Source organism: Tympanuchus pallidicinctus, unplaced genomic scaffold (assembly GCF_026119805.1).
Source record: "Tympanuchus pallidicinctus isolate F22 unplaced genomic scaffold, pur_lepc_1.0 scaffold1, whole genome shotgun sequence".
Taxonomy (NCBI): Eukaryota; Metazoa; Chordata; class Aves; order Galliformes; family Phasianidae; genus Tympanuchus; species Tympanuchus pallidicinctus.
This window is the reverse complement of record NW_026294618.1, coordinates 3,712,591-3,731,520: the sequence shown is the minus strand read 5'-3', so window position 1 is coordinate 3,731,520 and position 18,930 is coordinate 3,712,591. Positions and strand designations below refer to the sequence as shown.

General features: G+C 45.0%; 2 protein-coding genes across 4 annotated transcripts in view; one reads left to right on the top strand and one right to left on the bottom strand.

The window, feature by feature from the left end:
* XKR6 (XK related 6) overlaps window positions 1-18,930 on the bottom strand; it is a 433,654-nt gene that overhangs the window by 312,317 nt on the left and 102,407 nt on the right. The window contains exon 2 of the transcript XR_008208858.1: window positions 8,475-8,680. The gene's annotated coding sequence lies outside the window, so the exon portion shown is untranslated. Of the gene's footprint in view, window positions 8,681-18,930 lie in introns of the transcript that reaches the window.
* BLK (BLK proto-oncogene, Src family tyrosine kinase) overlaps window positions 1-18,930 on the top strand; it is a 36,136-nt gene that overhangs the window by 8,534 nt on the left and 8,672 nt on the right. For all 3 annotated transcript variants that reach the window (XM_052692506.1, XM_052692505.1, XM_052692515.1), the window contains exons 2-6: window positions 6,088-6,190; window positions 7,648-7,696; window positions 13,789-13,882; window positions 14,800-14,898; window positions 15,603-15,706. In XM_052692506.1, the coding sequence (XP_052548466.1) occupies window positions 6,089-6,190; window positions 7,648-7,696; window positions 13,789-13,882; window positions 14,800-14,898; window positions 15,603-15,706 (448 nt within the window). In that variant the 5' untranslated portion in view covers window position 6,088. The remainder of the gene's footprint in view (window positions 1-6,087; window positions 6,191-7,647; window positions 7,697-13,788; window positions 13,883-14,799; window positions 14,899-15,602; window positions 15,707-18,930) is intronic.

Here is an 18,930-nt window from a genome sequence, read left to right as displayed (position 1 = left end):
CTTGATCCTCCCATCCTCCCTGTTCCCCAGGGCCTGCAGTGGAAGAGATCAAAGCGTATGTGTGGGGGAGGCTGGTTGGAGCTGGACACTGCTGTGATCAGCAGGGGAAGGGCACTGAGCTCAGGAGCTGTTTCTGACCCGGCTTTCCAAGCAATTGGAAGCGTTCGGAAGTGGGGCTGGAGATGTACATCTCTCCCTATAGAGATTCCTTCCTTCCCTGTGGAGATCCCATCTTTCCCCATGGAGATGTACATCTTTCCTTGTGGTCCGAGGCCCCATCTGAGCGTGTTGGGAAGGGGGATCGTTCCTGCTGAGGCCTGATGCAAGGGGCTGATGGATCCTGCAAAATCCCATCAATTTCACATGGAAAAGGCTTCCCTTGCTGATGAGAGCTCATCTGAATTACTCCTGTTGTCTCCAGAAGGAGGGCTTGCAGGAAGGGCATATCTCAGGGCAGAAATATGGCTGACCAAATGTAGTGGTGTGGAGGGACACCGCATCCATCTCCTCATGCCCCCATCACTGAGGGCACAGCCCTTCCTCATGTCCCCATGGCTGAAGGCTAGGTTGGTTTAGGCCAGGCTCACTCCACATCCCTGCAGATCACCAGAATGTGCCCACAAAGTATTTCAAAACAGAGCTTTGCAGTTTTTGGTTAAGGAGCACAGGCTGTGCCCATTTCCACAGGATTTAGACCTCTGTCAGAGCTGGCCTGTGGAGTGGATCTCCCTTTGCCATGCTCAATTGCCTATAACCCATGAACAAGCTTTGGACTGAAATGCCAACAGAAATTGTTATGCAGCAATGCAGCTTTATGATAACATTGCTCATACATGGTAAGCACCAGAGATACTCCTGCCACTCAGAGTTGTGTGTTCTTCTCCTGGCTCTGCCCTCCTATTTCCTCTCTCCAGTGCATCCCCATCCCCATGCTGCAGGATCTCAGCTCCTGTAGATCCATCCCCACCTGGCCATCACAACATTGGAGCTGAGATCATGATGAAAGTATTTCAAAAGGCATTCACAGAATCACGAAGGTTGGAAAAGACCACTGAGATCATGAAGTGTGAAGTTGACCTATCACCACCATACCCACTGACCACTTCTCTCAGTGCCACATCCCCATGGTTATGGAGCACCTCCAGGGACAGAGACCCCACCACCTCCCTGAGCAGCTGTGCCAGCACATAGCCATTGTTTTAGAAAAGAAATATTTCCTAATATCCAACCTGAACTGGATGACATTTGAGCATTACCAACAGGAACCTTCCAGGTCTTCAGTGATTTTGTGTAGATGCAACATGTAACATAGGCATCTGCTTCACTCTCCAGCGGAGGCCGTGATGCTCAGTGCTCTGTGCTTTCCAGCTCTACTTTCTACATTGCTTTTCTAACTCCTCTATGCGCACTCTGGTCCCTCCAAGTGAGAAGTAGCTTTTGGCCATAGGAGTGATCATGACTTTAGCTGCGGATGCAGCACTGCGTGCATTGCCTTCTTTCTGAGACAGACCTTCTGTGGGATTGGTGCTGTTTATAGCACAGCACGTTTCTTGTTGCTCAATTCTGACTTCTAACCACCTCCTAGCAACAGACCCGCTAATCATGCAGACTTAAACATAGCGTTAAAAACATCTTTACCAAACCCCAGCAGAACTGGAAAGCAGTCACAACAGCGATGGCTTCTTTGTTCCCATTTGAGTAGCTGATCGAATCAAGCTCTTCTGTAATTCTTTGGTGCTGTGTCTTGCAAAGCAATCTGAGGTTGCCTAGTTTGGAAATGTAATGAACTATTTTGTTAAGACAGAAGAAAGCTTCCAGAGTATGTAATGCATCTGGGACATGCCTAGATCTGGGGGGAAATTTCAACGGATCTTTTTTTCTCCTCACTTATTCAACTGCAAATCTGGCATATCTAAATCATTGTATCTGAAGTGAGCTGATTTCATTCATCCTTTCTGGTAGGAGAAAGAGAGCTTCAGCAATCAAGACCTTTCATTTTTAGAATATGTTTTTATAGTTTTGCATTTTTTTAATGCCATTTCCTTTAAAATCCATTTTCTTATGAAAGACTTTCTGAAGTTTTAAAATGAAGTGAAATATCTAATCTGGGTCAACTATGAAAACACTTTGCTGGACCCCCTCTAAAGTCTGAATGTAAAGGAGGCCATTTTGAGATTTATTGGGGGTTTTTGGAGCTGCCCTCACAGCGAAACACTTTTGGCTTGCTCAGGCCTTAAGTTCTTTTTCCATGGCACAATTTCATGGGGGTGAAGCAAATAACGAGCCGAGACTTCTGCTTTTCTGCAAGATTCGGTCTTCTTGTTTCCCCATGCACGCCCATGCAATCCCAAGGCTGCTCATCTGTGTCATCCACATCCCCATTGCAGAAAACATCAGAAGAAACATTTGTTTGGGTAACAGAAAGAAGCCAACTGCAGGAGATGGCATGCCTGTGATATAGGATTGCTTACCCAAAGAGGATGGGAAAATTAGGTCTTGCCACACCTGGCTTAGCACAGGTACTTCCATCCTGTTCTCCCATCTGCTGCAACAAATACAAATACCTGTGTGTATCCAGCAGGTCCATTTTGTCACCATCTTGTGTTTTTTGTTTTGTTTTGTTTTGTTTTTTGACACCCTAAAGAACTGAGAAGGCCCAGCATTGAGAAAAGGCAGATCCTCAAACCCTATGATCAGCAAAGACTTGTGTTCACCTCTACTGGACTCCTTAATGGGACATCAGGCACAGCTTGATGGTTTGTTTCAGTAAGGAATGTTCTGCAAACCCTTTCAAAGATGGGCGTTGATAGAACCTTCAGTCACATCCTTGATTCTCCATCACAATTCTGTCACCCAGTTGTCAGTGGAAGCTTTGCTTGAGATGAGCTCTGATGGGGTCTTCAGAAACCTCCTTTGGACCATTGTTGCAGGAACATATGTACCTGCATCCTGCTCTCCTGAGCCAAAGTGTCCCTTCTAAAGACCATCTTCTTTCCTATCCAAGCATCCAGTGTGTGTGTGATGTGCATGTGTGTCGTGCATTTGTTCAGAGATGGATGCTGCACAGGGCTCACCATTCTTGTATCTTTCAGGTTGCTCAGCAAGGGCTCGCTTGACTCTCTCAAGGAGACTTCTGCGTGAAATATTCTTACTCAAAATTTGCCAGCAACCGAGCTGGACATCTGGAAAATTTTGCATTGCATCAAATACTTTAATTCAGTTTTGAACTCTGGTTGCTTTAAAAAGATGTTCTTAAAATAAATTGTGTTGGTTTTGAACTTGAGTAGGCTTGAGGAAATGAGTGAAAAGAAGAATGAACACAGGAGAGCATTTTAGTTAAGTATTATCAATGCGATGAATAGTTTTCTTATCTATACTCAAGGACTATCAGAAGGAGAGGTTTCCTCACTTTCAGTCATTAAAAATCATGGAATCACAGAATGGTTTGGTTTGGGAGAGACCTTTAAGATCATCCCGTTCCAACCTCCTGCTATAGCCAGGGACACCTCCTTGTTTTTCTGACTTGCTATTTTCTCTTCAGTGCTCTTTTCCTCTAGGGAGAAACAAGCCAACAAAACAACCAAACAAAACAACAGCAACAAAAAAGAGCAAATAAGATGCCAGGAGAATTATCAGCTACTTTCAGCTGTTTTTCTCAATCTTTCTTTTTTGTGTGCGACATAGATTTAGAAAGAAATTAACCATAAGCAGAAATGCTTTGAATAGTGTGCGTTCCTCTCGTCCACCTTTTTTTTGGGGGAAAAAAGAAATTAAGAAAATGAAAACTTCACCAGCAATGTGCTGGGAGATGACAAGCAGCGTTCTGTTTTGGTCACTGTTGGACTGCGGCATTACCTGTCCATTTATCTAGGACCTTCTGGCACGAAGGGTGGGCTCATCGGATACCGAAGGCCTTGAGAGTGTGAACGTTGGGTTCTGTAGGGGTTATGATTACCCAGAGCTGTGCAAATCTCTGTGTACAGTGCAGGAAAAGATGTGGGTGGGAGCGGATGACCTTTACCGGAGATTTCTCACCAGTTCTATTTCCCGCCTGAGATGGGACGAGTTGTTTGCTTCTCGGTGTGGCTTTGCACAGCTGTGTCCTTGACACTTGTATGTTTGTGGGGAGAAAGCTCCGTGGTGAGACAAGGCCCTACCTGCAGCAGGAGGGTTGGAACTTGATGATCCTCCAGGTCCCTTCCAACCCGAGCCATTCTATGACACCCAGCTGTCACAAGGGTGATCCCCTGGACGCAGCAACACTGTGTGGACATGTAGAGCTCAGAGCATGGTCCCTGCTCTTCTCAAACCTTGTCAGTAGAGATGGGATGGCCACAAAGCCCTTCGTCATCTGATGGCACTTGCTGTAGCTGACACCTCTTCGTGCCCTCCATGACACTGCTCCACCAGTGCCATCCCTGAGAGTGACTCAAGATCCCAAAACGTGCATTCCTCATCCTGCATATTGTTCATTGGTCCTTTCATAGAACAATCCTGGTGGTGTGATTGATGGTTGAAATGTAGCAGACTTCTGCTATTTCTCTTATACCCTAACTCCATAGAAAAGGTAGCAATTGACATGCCAGCAACTCCCATTTAGGGGAAAAGTATATCAAAGATCCTGTGATGGGTATTTAGACAACATGTACAAAGACCATAGATGTATCTAAGGCAAAGGCAACCTGCACTGAGTCTCTGCCCAGAGAGATGCTGAGGTCTATCTGCAGGTGGATGGACCACCTGAAGGCTCAGGTCTGAGAAAAGCCCAGAGATGTATGGATGCTGTAAAGCTTTTGTTTGGGGAGAATAACACATGTGAGTCTACCCATTTTCTTCATTTTAGCAGAAGGGAGAAGGTAGTTCAAAAAAGAAATTGGGGTCTTCCAACTTCTCTGCTCTTGAGGCTCCTCATCTTCTGCTCATCTTGAGTTCATCATCTCAGAGCTTGTGAAGACCCTACTTGGAGTCTTTTTTCTTCTTGGGGCCATCATCTCCTTCTCTCTCAAGGACTGAAGACTTTTCTTGGTCACCTTAGAATACTGAGATGGCTGTGTTGGAAACTTTCTCATTCCAAAGGTCCCAGATTTTGATACATAAGAACCATACTAGAAAACAAAAATTTCACTTTTACTTGGATAATTTTTTTCCCACAAGTCTGATTTGCTGGAAATTTTTTAGAATCCTCTGTTGGATTCTAATCATGACACAGCAATGGATCGACATCTGGGGGAGATGACTATTAATGTTGTTCCCTGGATTTTCAGTCCTTTGTATTTGTTGCAGACCTTGAGGCAAAATCAGAAGAAGTCAATGTGTCTTTGACCAAATACAAAGATTTGAAGTTTGGATTTGATTTGTTGTTGTTGTTGCCTTTTCCTTGATGTTTCGACCATATATTTTGATGTCTTTTTTTTTTTTTTTTTTTTTTTTTTTTTTTTTTTCAAAACAGAGACCAGGGCAAAATTTGGTGCTGGATGATGTGGTGATGAAGATACTTTATATGCTTTTGCCAATAGCTTTACAATAATTGTGAGCTTCAAATGCTCCCTACATGTTTAAGGAGCTGAGAAGACTAAGATTGCAGCAGTTTGGCTATTTTTACCTAGACCTGGTATTATGTTGGGATTATTGATCAGAGCTGAAAGTACATTTCAGGGCTGCAAATTAAGCTAGGCCTCAAGCACAAGTATGGAAAGACTTAGAGTGGACCAGAAGATAGCTCATGGAAAGAGATTTATTAACTTGTGTCTAGTGCTTCTCCAGGTGGCTGGGATGTGTATTCTCTAGCCCACATCTATCTGGAAAACATAATTCATGATGTGCAGGAGACCCACACCTTGTGAGACCTGAGAGCATCTCAGACAGTACTGGGGCATTGCACATGGCCAACTGAATCAAGCTCTATGCCCACACTTTGTAGGTAGGATTGATGGGGTGGTTTTAGATTCATCCATCCACTGTCCCACTGCCCCTCATTCACATCTTCGCTTTCTTCTTCATGAGTGAGAAGGTTGCTTTGTCTCTCACTGCTTACATCCTTCCCCAAGAACAATTTAATTATAAAATACTTTCTGGTCTTTCTTCCAGGATGGGGTTGATCGGGAGCAAAAACCAGCTGATGTCCAATGAGAAATTTACATCAGGAAGCAATGCGAAAAACAGGAGTAGACCTCCTCCTGCCCCACCCAAAGTAAGTCTCCAGCTTTGTGTCCTTATCGAAGTCCTCAGCAGCCCAGATGGTGTCTGGAGTTATGCAGGCAATGCCTCTGTGTGCCAGTAGGAGCTGGAGTACTTCTGTTGTCTGAAATTTAGTCAACCAATTGGGAAAAGTTCAAAGCGAGGGAAAACAAATGTTTACACCTGGCTTATCCCCATCAGCTTCTTAATACGGGGTGAACAGTTCCATCATCACCTTCTTGCTCTGGATTTTTTCTCCTTAAAGTAGATTCCATTTTCTCTTTGTGTTATGGAGGTCAACTTTCTGAGTGTGCTTGCAATGATGGTGCTCTGAAGCACTGTGTTATGCCGAGCATCACTTGGGCTCTGCTGCCTTCAGCTCTCTGCAATCCAGGCTCATGTTGCTGACTTGCAAACAGCACAAAGATGGGTCAGATTCAAGCTAAGATTCAGTGCTGCCACATTCAAACCACAAAGGAAGCTTTACCATCAGGGAGGGCAAGGAGCTTAATTGATAGAGGGTCTGCAGCTGATCTGTGTTGGGCTGAGAATCAGAAATGCTGAGCTCCTGCTGCTCCCTGTGAACTCAAACAGCCCATGTTTGCATGAGCATAGATCAGTCAGCTACTGGGTTCAGATTTTGGTGCCCTAAAATAATCCACATATAAGCCTAGGAAATCACTTAATCTAGCCGCCTCTCACTGTATGGAAAACATGAAGATGTTTTCTTTCTTCCTGCCCTTGTCAGTAGTGCAGCCAGATGCCAGCACAGGAGAAACTCTGGGTGCAACTAGGATGTGAAAACCGTCTCAGGTCTCAAGCTCTCAGAGGAGGGAGGTATTACCTAGGGGGGTGAGCAGCCCTCCCTCTCTCCCCACACTGCTGCTAAGCAGGAAGTCAAAGAGTAACATGGATTGGAAGCAATGCATGTTTTTTAATTCTTTGTCTCTAGTTCACTCCTTTGGCAAATGTATAAATATCCCTGGCAGCAGTCAAAGGCTCCCTTCACTGGGTCTTAGGTTATTAGAGAGTCACTGCCTCTTTTTAAAATGTATCCCAGAGCAAAAAATATTCCACAAGCCTTGGGACAATCACAGCAAAGAGCATCCCAGGTTTTCTGCTTCAAATAATACTGCAACAGTTGTTTCTCCATGGGGGCCATTCACGTCTCATCCTCCATTGATCCAAGACTGGGCATCAGAGCTAGACAGAGCAGGGTATGAATGAGTGGCTAGGAAGTTACATTTTTATTTACAAGGCAGTCAAGGTTTATGCAAGCTGAAAGTCAAGCCATCTACAAATACCTCACAGCAATACATCATAAAACCATCACGACACGTTGGGATCCAAGTGTGTGGGCTGTTGGCTGGCTGCAGTGGGCTCCCTCTCATCTCTGAAGCTGAAAGCAGGTCCTTCTGTAAACATGGCAAAGTAATTATGTCTTCTTTTCTTGTTCTGTTTCAATCAAAGGGCAGACAATTTATCAGCCTCTCTCATCTAAACCAAGCCTCTGCACAAGGTAAGATGCTGAGTTCAATTGCTGTTTCCTTCGCCTTCCTGTGGGGCTTTGCAGAGTGGTGGTCCTCCATCAGCAGGTCTTGAGAATGAGTTGTCATGTTACAACCATGTGGTTTTTGTAATTTTAGTGTTGCCAGGAAAGGAGTTTATTGTTCATTTTGAAAGAGTTTAAATCACTACATGCTGATAGCGGCCAGTTTCTCCTACTCATCGAAGAAATTAAGAGAGAAATGCACTCCTTCCCTGGCTGAGCAAAGTGAGATCTGAGGCACCAACTGCATGAGATCCATCTGCCTGCAGCACAAGAACTTGTGGATGCGATATCCAGCCGGCTGAAGATTTCAGAGGAAACAGCAGAGAGAGACTACAAAGAGAATGAGAAGAAAGAAAAGTACAAAACAAGGATGCTCAGAGCCCCTGCTCGGAGCCTAGCTGTTGGCTTCAACCACCTCTGCAATTATCAGCAGATTGCAGATGGCATTTTGACGATGATTGCCTTTCAGCAGGAAGCCCTCTGCTACCTCTGCCCAGCCTCCAACAGCAGCTTGTAGTTCTTTGTGTCAAAGAGATTTTGCAGATTACAGACTGAGAGAGAGAATTAGAAGAAGGCGAAAATATAGAGGAAGCTTGGACAGAAGCGTTTGGCAAATCACAACATTTTCTCATGTGGATGGAAGAGTAGAAGGGGAGATAGGGCTAAGGAAAGGAAAAAGAAAGATAATGGATATGATCAGTGTAACAGCTGACCTGGCCATCATGGTCCTATGACAAAATGGCCTGGGTTGCAAAGGCCCACAATGCTCATCCAGTTCCAACCCCCTGCTGTGTGCAGGTCACCAACCAGCAGCCCAGGCTGCCCAGAGCCACATCCAGCCTGGCCTTGAATGCCTGCAGGGATGGGGCATCCACAGCCTCCTTGGGCAACCTGTTCCACTGCCTCACCACCCTCTGGGGGAAAAACTTCCTCCTCATATCCAACCTAAACCTCCCCTATCTCATTTTAAAACCATTCCCCCTTGTCCTATTGCTATCCACCCATGTAAACAGTCATTTACAAGTCTTCTACCTCCACAACTGAGCAGACATCACTGTTTTTTCATGCTTATTTTTTCAGCAAAGTTTTTGCTCTGTCTAGAAGCATGACAGAAGTTGTCTTCAGAGACGCCTTTTACTTCTGCTTCATGCCAGAAGGCAGAAGTGGAAAGATGCAAAAAAATGCATTAAGTACCATGATAGACATTTGCAGATGTCAAAATGCTGTTGCTTGTTGGGTATGGTTCCAGTTTTGGAGGAATACTCTCACTGACAATTCAGGAACTTCTTGTTTTTCTCTTTCGGTGCCTAAGTTTCCAGAAATGATGCTATGTCTGCCTTTGTCCTGTGTAGCAACATGAGATGATAGGAACCATGTGAGACATCTGAAATATTCTGGTGACAAAGAATTATTCAAGGGAGATGATAAACAAAACATAATTTCCAGACAATTCAATCATATAACAAAGACAGAAGATCTGAATTATATCCTGTGAGAGCATTTCAAGGTGAAAGTGTTGACTACGAATGCTTGATAAGTAATATTAATTGAGAAACAACCTCAACATCCCTTCCCTTCCCTTCCCTTCCCTTCCCTTCCCTTCCCTTCCCTTCCCTTCCCTTCCCTTCCAGTTCTTCCTTTCCCTTTTCCCCAATTTTCCCTATTTTCCCCTTCCCTTTCTCTTTCCCTTTCCTTCCATTACAACTTTTTTTCTCCTTCTGCTCTTGTTGTTGTGCATCTTCTCCACGACTTCAAGATTTCACACTGCCATCTTAGAAATTATTTATGTTTTGCTATAAAATCCTAATTCCTCCTGTCATTTTTTGTCTTAATGGAAGTAGCATGAAGACAGGCAAGAGGTACATAACTCTGAGTTCCGCTGTGGCAGCGTTGTGAACCCACTCTTCACTTACTGTGGGTTATTCCATCGTGTGAGTCTCTCATTCATTTTACCACAGACCCTTAATCACAGTGCCTCTAAGGTTAGTGTTGGGTCCTCCCTCCACTCTATGAAGTCAAAATGTACCTTTAATTCTGCACTTCCAAAACCTTCAGCACACCATAGACCAGGTCCAAGCACACAGCTCCATTGCTAGAGCTGCTGCTCTTGCATTAGATAGATAAGATGTAGAGATAGGAAGAATGACACCCACTCTTACCCTTTCAGCTGCTCACAGCTGAATGTAAGCACTACTGATGGAAACAACTGATTGTTTTGGATGCTTCTCATCATGCATCATTACAACCTAAGAGTGCACAGAGTCAGCTTCTCCACAAGGATGTTTCTTCCAGTTGAGGAACTGCAACTTCTTCAACCTCAGGGCTTGTTTTCGACTAATAGCATGAGCAGGTCTGATTTTCAGAAGCTGAGAGCTGAGTGTGCTGTGGAAATAGAAGTCCTTTGAAGTACTGCAAAATCAGCATCCAAGTTCTTGGTCATTTTATTGTTCCCTGAAGATGGATTTGAGTTTGACGAGGATGCTGCCAGGAATGTGGCTATTATTGGAAAAGGAAAGAGGAATTTCTTCTACTGAAAAGGCTTATTTCTCAGTGAGAAATGAGGAGTTCTTGTACAAAAATATCATTCTCAATCAAAAGTAAGAGAGGGAAGGAAGATGAGAGTGAGTGTTCCAGTTTCCTAATAAAAGAAGTTAGAAGTTACAGTCTGATATGATTTTATGAGGAAAGCAGAAATTGCCTGCAAAAACATTCACTGAGTCAAAATGGAGCATGGATGCAGAAGGCAGAAACGTATCTGGCAGAAAACATTCTTTCACTGCAAACTTATGCTCTGAAGGCACGCTTTCCAAGCAGACCTTGGTGAACCAGCCCATGTCTTGCTGAGCTGGGAAACAGGACCCAATTTTAACAGCATATCTCTTGGTTGAGCCAACGTAGTGTCACAGAATCATGGAATCATTTGAATTGGAAGGGACTCTTGAAGGCCATCTGATCCCACTCCCTGCACTGACTGGGGACGCCCACAGCTCCATCAGTGCTCACAGCCCCATACAGCCTGACCTTGGCTGTTTCCAACCCAATTTCACCCACCACCTCTCTGAGCAACCTGTTCCAGCACCTCACAACTGTCTTTAACCCTACTGCCAGCTCTAAACCAATTCACCATCCTCTTTAAGACACTGCCACAACCATAGCATGGCTCCACCACCATGGGATGCTTACAAACACCTTCCATTCATGACGGGGCAACGGTGGGAAGCCTGGTTGAAGCATTTCCATTTAACCATCAAACTGGCGCTCGGCCTACGCAAACTGAGCTGGTATCTCACTTTCCTGACAGCAGCTCTGAGCCAAGACGCGTTTGGCTCGCCATCAAAGCCCTTGTGCTGCTAGCACTATCTGCAAAGCAGTCGCTCCCAGCAGCCCCGACGGCTTCATGACCTAACTCAGTCAAATGGGCCAAGAAAGCATCATCAGCGCTGTTTCTCAGCAGGGTGACAGACTCAGAGAGGGAAGGAGCTGCTTTCATCATGAGATGGCAAGTCCTGCTGGCTTGGCCGGAGAGAGCACTTTTCTTCTGGCTCACTTTGGCGTGCAATGTTTCTCAACATGAATGTTGAAGAGGGGATAAGAGGGAGTCGCGTTATTTTTTCACCATGCAAACCCTTTTTCTTGTCCTTGCAAAATGTATTCCCTTTCTTTCTCGATTTCTCTCTTTTGGGTGGGTTGGTTTTTCTTTTTTGGTTGTTTACTTTTGGTTTTGTTTATCTGTACTTCCCTTAGTTGCTTAAACATCAAAACTACATTTTTTCTTTCTTTTCTTCCTTTTTTTTTTTAAATTATTCGAACATGCAGCCAGTCGATACTTGACATTTACTTCTACTTTTCAAAGGAAAAGCAGAACTAGAGCGTGATTTCACTCACAAGAGGAGTGGGATGGTGCACATAGAGGGCACATTGACCAGCCACCTTGTAGCAGGCAATGCCAGGCACCTCTCGTGTTGGAGAAGCTGAGATAACACCTGCTTTCTCACGGAGGCAGCAAGTGGATGGATGGATGCACTGCTGATGCCAAATGCTCTGAGATCCCTCAAAGGGAAGCTCCCAGCCTTGCAAGCTATTTTAAGACTTCAAAGCCTTGCGACCAGCCACGCTTTTCTCCTCATGTAGGAAAGAGCACAGCTCTGCTGAAACTTCTCCTGCACCTCCAAGTTCCTCCTCGCAACTGCTCACAGCTTGGGTTTGCAAAGCTGCATTTCCCTCCTCCCACCCCTCCCACGCTGACCCTCCACATCCCTCATTGCCCGCCAGTCCCAGCGGCTCCAGCGCCCGAGCTGCCCCACAGACGCCTTATCTGCTGATGACAAAAGGCCGGTCTGGCTCTCTTGCTGGTGGCATTATTTGAAAAGGTCACACGGAGACAGTGGCTTGACAGTCTGTTTTGAAAAACACTACATGTAGTCTATCCGTGGCTCTTGGTGCATTTGTTAGGCTGCCTGCGAGCTAAAAGCATTCCACGGCAAAGCATCTCTTCTTTGTTTGGCTCTTTTTCCTCTTCTTCTTTTTCTTTTTCCTCTTCATTTCTTTTTCTTTTTCCTCTTCTTTTTCCTTTTTTTCTTTTTCTTTTTCCATTTATTTTTCATCTCATTTTTCCTCTTCTTTTTCTTTTTCCTTTCTTCCTTTCCTTTCTTCTTTTTCTTTTTCCTTTCTTCTTTCTTCCTTTCTTCTTTTTCTTTTTCTTTTTCTTTTTCTTTTTCTTTTTCTTTTTCTTTTTCTTTTTCTTTTTCTTTTTCTTTTTCTTTTTCTTTTTCTTTTTCTTTTTCTTTTTCTTTTTCTTTTTCTTTTTCTTTTTCTTTTTTTCCTTTTCCTTTTCCTTTTCCTTTTCCTTTTCCTTTTCCTTTTTCTCTCTTCTTTTTCCTCTTCTTTATTTTTCCTCTTCTTTTTCTTTTCTTTTTCCTTTTCAGTGTTTTTTTAATCCCTCTTTTTTTGTTGTTGTTATTTTGCTTATTCCTTACCCTTTTCTCTTTCCCTTTTCTCTTCCCTTTTCCTTTCCCCCTTTTTTTTGTTTTTGTTGTTTTTCTACCACGTTTTGGTTCAGTGATTGTGTTTGTGCATGTATGCCGATCACCTTCATAGGTTTTGCTCTGTCCCAAAATAGCTGCTCGTTTCTGCTTCAGCAGCTGCAAGCACACATTAAAGGTCACACAACCTCTCCACAAGCAGCACCAGCAAGGGATGCACATGTAGCAGCTCCACTCCCATATAGAGACCCCAGGCCCACAGATCAGCCTCATGCACACACGCAGTGCCATGCACAGTACAGCATGTGTGCAACAGGGCGCAGAAATTCATTTGGCCAAAAGATGTGCCTGACCAGCACGGATGTAGTTAGGGTGTCAGGGTAAGAGATGGGGACTCAGTCCTGCTCACAGCCTTGGCCCAACTGGGTTGCAAGAGAAATGGGAGACACAGAGCATTGGTTTTGGGGTCTGGAGAGAGGAAATGCTGAAGCAACCACTGCCCTCACGGGAATTGTAGCTGAACCAAAGTGAGCAGCTGGGTGCTGGAGCTGAAGACTGCAGCATGACTTACATGTGGTGGTGACACATCTGCAAGAAATAGCACGTAAAAGGGATGGAGAGATATGGGCTGAGCTGAGAATGTTTGGAGGGAGAGTCAGACCCTTGCAACGGGCTCCACTGGCAGGAACTGAAATGTCTCCGTATCTTCTCTAGACAAGAAAGCCTCCTCTTTTGGAGAGTCAAAATCCCTGTTGCCACAGCAGATTTCATTTACTGTCACATAAAACCGAGGCCAAGCACTGGTGGATTATTTCTGACTTTTCTTATTCCACACAAACACTTCTTCCTTGTTGACACGCTGGGTTTTGTGTATGTGGGGATCTGGAGTGCTTTAAAAAGCGAAGCACGGGAAGCTTGGGTAAAATAGAGTTAGCTCTGAGCAGAGGTTGAGGCTGGCAGGATAGATGGGCTGGGGGAAATCTTGGCTTTGGGATCATGAGAAGTGCCCCATTGGAGCACTGAGTGTGTATCACCCCCAGTAAAGAGCTGAATTCAATATGCTGCTTTTTCTTGTAGATGACATCATTGTGATTGCACTGTATGACTTTGCTGCTTCAAGTGACCGTGATCTGGAGCTGGTCAAGGGGGAGAAACTTCAGATCCTCTCCAAGTAAGGGATGCTAAAGTCGAGCAAAACCAGGCTGGTAGAGTTGGGGACTTTGGGATCAGACATGAATTTGCTGCCCACCAGAGCTGTGGAGATATGGAAGGTGACACTATCCTGCTTTCCTGAGGTTACAGGCACTTTGGAGTCAGGTTGTGTCCATGCTTGGATGCTGCTGGGACCTTCTCCCCTGCCAGTTCACAGGGGTGCAGAAGTTGCATGAATAATACCACTAAAGCAGCCCATTGCATATTTTGTGCTGATCGTGCTTTTGCAAAGGATGTGGGTTGGGTGTAGTCAGAGGAAAGGACAGAGTTGAGCCAGGGAGAGGAATGATTTCATTTCATCTTCTAAAACTCACGAGAGAAGAGGCCAGCCATCTACCCAACCCATAAAAGGGCAGGAGTGAATTTTGGCCCTGTTTAGCCTCGGAGGGCTGCTCTGTCCTTGGCTATCCTGTGAGGTGGCCTCCAGAAGGGACAGAATGGACACATGGAGCATGGGAACAGTGGTCCCACTGGAGGGGCATGGCTTTTAGTCATGGCTCGTTCTTGAGTAGGACAGCAAAGCTGGTGGCCGGTAGATAAAGGTAGGAGCAGAATGGAGGAGTTCCCATGTCCCTGTGCAAGTGACAAAATTAAGTGATGGTGACCTTGATGTCCCACGTCTCCCTTTTGGTGCACAGCAGAGGTTTGGGTCTATGCTTCCTCTACATCAATGGAAAGAAGCTGTCACCTTGAGAAGCCACTGACAGGCCACACGCTGTTTTTCTCAGCAGCCTTCAAACAAGTGGTGACCCTAGGAGAACGAGCTCACAGAGTAACATCTCCCCTAAAGAGCACTCAGAACACCATAAACCGTGTTGTCCTCTAATCTGTACCCGTTTGTGAAGCCTCTGGGCACTGACACTTCTTGCTTTGCAGCGAGGGGGACTGGTGGCTGGCCAAATCCCTCCGAAGTGGGAAGAAAGGCTACATCCCCAGCAACTTCGTTGCACTAGTAGACAGCCTGGAACAGGAAAAGTAAGTGCATAAACTGGTGAGGGGTGAAGGTTGATGCAGGGCTTTCCTTCCCAAAACAGCATCCTAACACTAGCTGCTGCTTTAGCCCAGACGTAGGCTTCCCTGCAAAGAAAGATTTGATCCAATAGGGTTTCTGTATCAAAGCAGAAGGAAAGGTTTATTCCCCATCTTTTATCCTCCTCGATGGTATTCAGTTACAGAGGATTAGCCCCAATAATCCCCCTTGGGATCCACCTTGGCAATCGCCTCTTAGAGAGAACCAGCCGTTACTGAGTTCAGCATGCAGAAATGGGATCAAGGCACAGATGCTCTTTGTATCCAAGGGATATGTTTTAATGGCAATTGGCACCTCCAGCCCATGTATCTGCTTCACACTTGACCTTTCTGGGCTTACTGGTTTGCCAGGTGAGCTGTGGGTCCCTGCCCTGGCTGGGCTTGTCTGTAGCAACACTGGAACAAACTCAGCTCTCTGCTTTGCTTGAACAGGCAGTGAAGCAAGCCCAAAGTGACAGAAATCTGCTGTTTATATACCAAAACCATCTCATTACTGCCACTTTCCAGCAAATGAAAATCTATTAACTGATAAAAGTAACCCACCATTTCAGAGTGTAACAGTAAAAAACCAAACCAACTGGAAAGAATGTCCTTTTTCTTATTCTGAGCTTTTCCTTTTCCAAAACTGTTTTACCTTTTCCATCTCCCAGGTGGTTTTTTAAAACTCTGAGCAGAAAAGATGCTGAACGGCTGCTGTTGTCTTCTGGTAACAAAATTGGCTCCTTCCTTGTTCGAGAGAGTGAGACCAGCACAGGTGAGATCCACAGAGAGACTGCTGGGCATGGGCACAGCTTGGAGGACCTTCCAGACCTGAGCTGCGTGGTTCAGCAATGCCAGTGTTGGAGTTTGCTGTGGGACAGAACCACGCTTGGCAGGCTCAGCAGGGCTGCATTAGATGTCCTCATGATGCTCCTCATATAGATCAGGCTGTGGTGAGGGTGGTTCCTATTACCACAGCTCGTGGCAGAGATGCAGGAACAGAGATAAGCACCAAAGACTTTCCAAAACAATGCTTTAGAGGCTTTTTCTTTTTTCTTTCTTTCTTTCTTTTTTTTTTTTCTTTTTTTTCCCCCTGCCTTTTCTCCCTAAGGAAGTATTTCTCTCTTGTTTTGCTTTTTCCTTTTATGTATTTATTTTATTATTTTTTAAATGGGGATTCCTCTACACACCGCTGGGGAAACATCTCTGCATCTCTTAGGCAGTGGATATGATTGTTAACTAATACTTAACACAGGGAGGAGGTGGGTTCACCATCCCTGAAGGTGTTCCATAACTGTGGGGATGTGGCACTGAGGGTTGTGTTAGTAAGCATGGAGGGTCTGGGCTGGGGTTGTACTGGATAACCTTACAGATCTTTTCCAACCTGAATGGTTCTATGATTCTGTGATTCAATGGGGCTTCATCTGGTTGCCTAAACATGGACATCTCAGAGCCATCCAGACGCTCCATAAAATACAGTCTTGCATCATACCTGCCAGGCCCATGCAGATGTCCCATAACATCTCACAGGTATGTGATACCCATGTTTAGGGGACTAAACAGCCCTTGGTATGATCTGGAGCAGAATCCTTTGTACCTTCAGTGCTTTTCCCATACCAAACTTGCTACTCTTTAAACAGAAAGACGCTGAGAGTCCCTGAGAGATGATCCCAAACCCAGAACAGGAGGCTCTGAGACTTAGGACAAGATTTGGTGGTGCCCACACTGTTCTGAGCTGGCGTCCAGCACAGAATGTGGACCTATCTGTATGTAAACCCAGGTTTGTGCTGGGATGTGATGCAGGAGTGTAGGGGAAAGTCCTTGTGATTGAGAGGCAGTAACCCCTTTTGGCCATCCTAACTATCACTAGGAAAGGTGAGACTCTTGCCATCCTCATGGCTCCATGTAATGTTTTAAATGTTCTGCTGTCATTGAGAGAAGAGAGAACAGGTGCTTTCCAACTCTTATGCTTTGCATTTACACACCTCTCCCAGGGGAACAGGAACCAAACACAGTGAATGACAGGGAAAGCTCCACGGCACTCACTCCAGCAAACCAAACTCTGGCTTTGGGTGAAATGTGATCATAAGATCTAATGACAGGATAAGGATTAGCCAGGTAGTAGGTAGGGGATAGGTTGGCCCGGAGGATGCCTGGAGCCTCTGTCACTGCTGCATGCTGCACATCACTGCTCTGAAAGACACAGGAGGTTTGGAAGGTCTGTCAGGTCTGGAGAGCAGGTCCTGCAGGAGAGCAGACACTTGGGGTGCAACCATACTAACAAATAGATCTCTGCTGGCTTGCAGTCCCCAGGCACACATATGCACACGTTAGTCACTAATTCCTGCTCTGCCTTCTGCAGGGCTGTGTGTCATCACTGCAGATGGGTTCACACCATGTCTGGCTCCTTCCTTTCGCAGACCTTGCTCTGCAGAAACCACTACATGCCCTAAGCCATGTCCATGCATGCTACTCACTTTTGTACTCATGCCCTATAAGCCCAACTTTGCTGAGCTGTAGCCTGGCCTGTGCATTGTTTCAGTCACCGTGAAATTAAAATAACATCACCAGCAGCCACAGCAACAATAATAGAAGCAATAATAATAACAATGACAATAATAATATTGCATGAATGTGGTTAATCCATTCTAGCCAAGCTTATGCTAAGCACTGCGGGCACAATCTCTATGGCATCACCTCTCTGCCCTCAACAAGAACCATACTTGTCTCTCTGGGAAAGACACTCTTAGTTGTGTAGTTGTAGCCCTTAATCAACAAGACACGGGCTGTGGAAAATGAGCCATTCTTTGGCCCTTTGCTGGAATGTTTTGTTGCACTCTTGAGGATGGTGCAGGGCTCCATAATGCCCAAGTGATGCCCTTCCAGTCTTGGATTCCCTTGATCTGCATATAAACCAGGGGGTCTTCCATAAACATTACATGACTGTATTTCATAGTTTGGAACAGAATTCATCCCAAAGCAACTGCTTGCTTGTGGAAAACTCGTAGACTCTCCCAGATCCTGCTTTTCGAGGCTCATAATCAACAGCAATAGAGCAATGTCCACAGAAGTGACTTTCTATTGTTACTTTTTTTAAATTATCAGCACAAGGAATGTTTCCAGATGTAGTGCAGGAAACTGCAGTGAGAACTGATGCTGTGATGGAGAAACACCAGCCAGGCAGCATTACGTGCTGGCAAGTTTTCCCCTCATGTGGAGGATTAAGGTTTCACGGTCAGCATGGAATGCCCCATTTCTGCTTATGATCCTATATGACAGATACATGCTTTTTAACATATATGGCCTTGCCTCTTCAGATGTTAAAAGGCAGCCTATCAACCCAGTTGATGTATTGGACTCTTAACAGCCCAGCAGGCTTATAACAGCTTTCTCCAGAAATACGATACAGACAAAGGGGGAAAAAAAGTAATGTTGAGCTGTATTGAAATTTACCCTGACAAAAGTGTGAAGTTGCTGCAATGTCTTGTTCTGGTTGTTTTGGTTTCTTTCTGTTAGAAAAAAAATAATTTTATATATATATGTATATATATATATATATATATACTCATAAATCCATGGGTTGGATTATAACCCCATTATAAGGAGAAAACAGATCAGTGTGGAATTGGGTTTGGGCTATGGGCTGTAGGAAAAGACCTTGGAGACCTTGGATAACACTGAGAAGGGACACATTTCTTGACCTTATTTCTCCCATGAACCAATATTCTGGTTGTATTGATGGGTTGTTTCTACAAACTGGCAGTTCTGCAGTCACTTGCTTTGTCTGGATGAGGTGGTATGGTTGAGAGAGCTCAGATGAAAAAGGGAAGCTGTGGAAAGACTATGATGACCTAAAAAGATGTGTTTTTGATGACCATGTGGTTTCCACAGGGCCTTTGGTCACCGCATAGGCAAGTCTTACCCAATCAAGCTTCAACTGGCCCAGTCAAACTCTAGTGAAACTTCACCCTCTTCACACGCAGAATCAAAGAATCACAG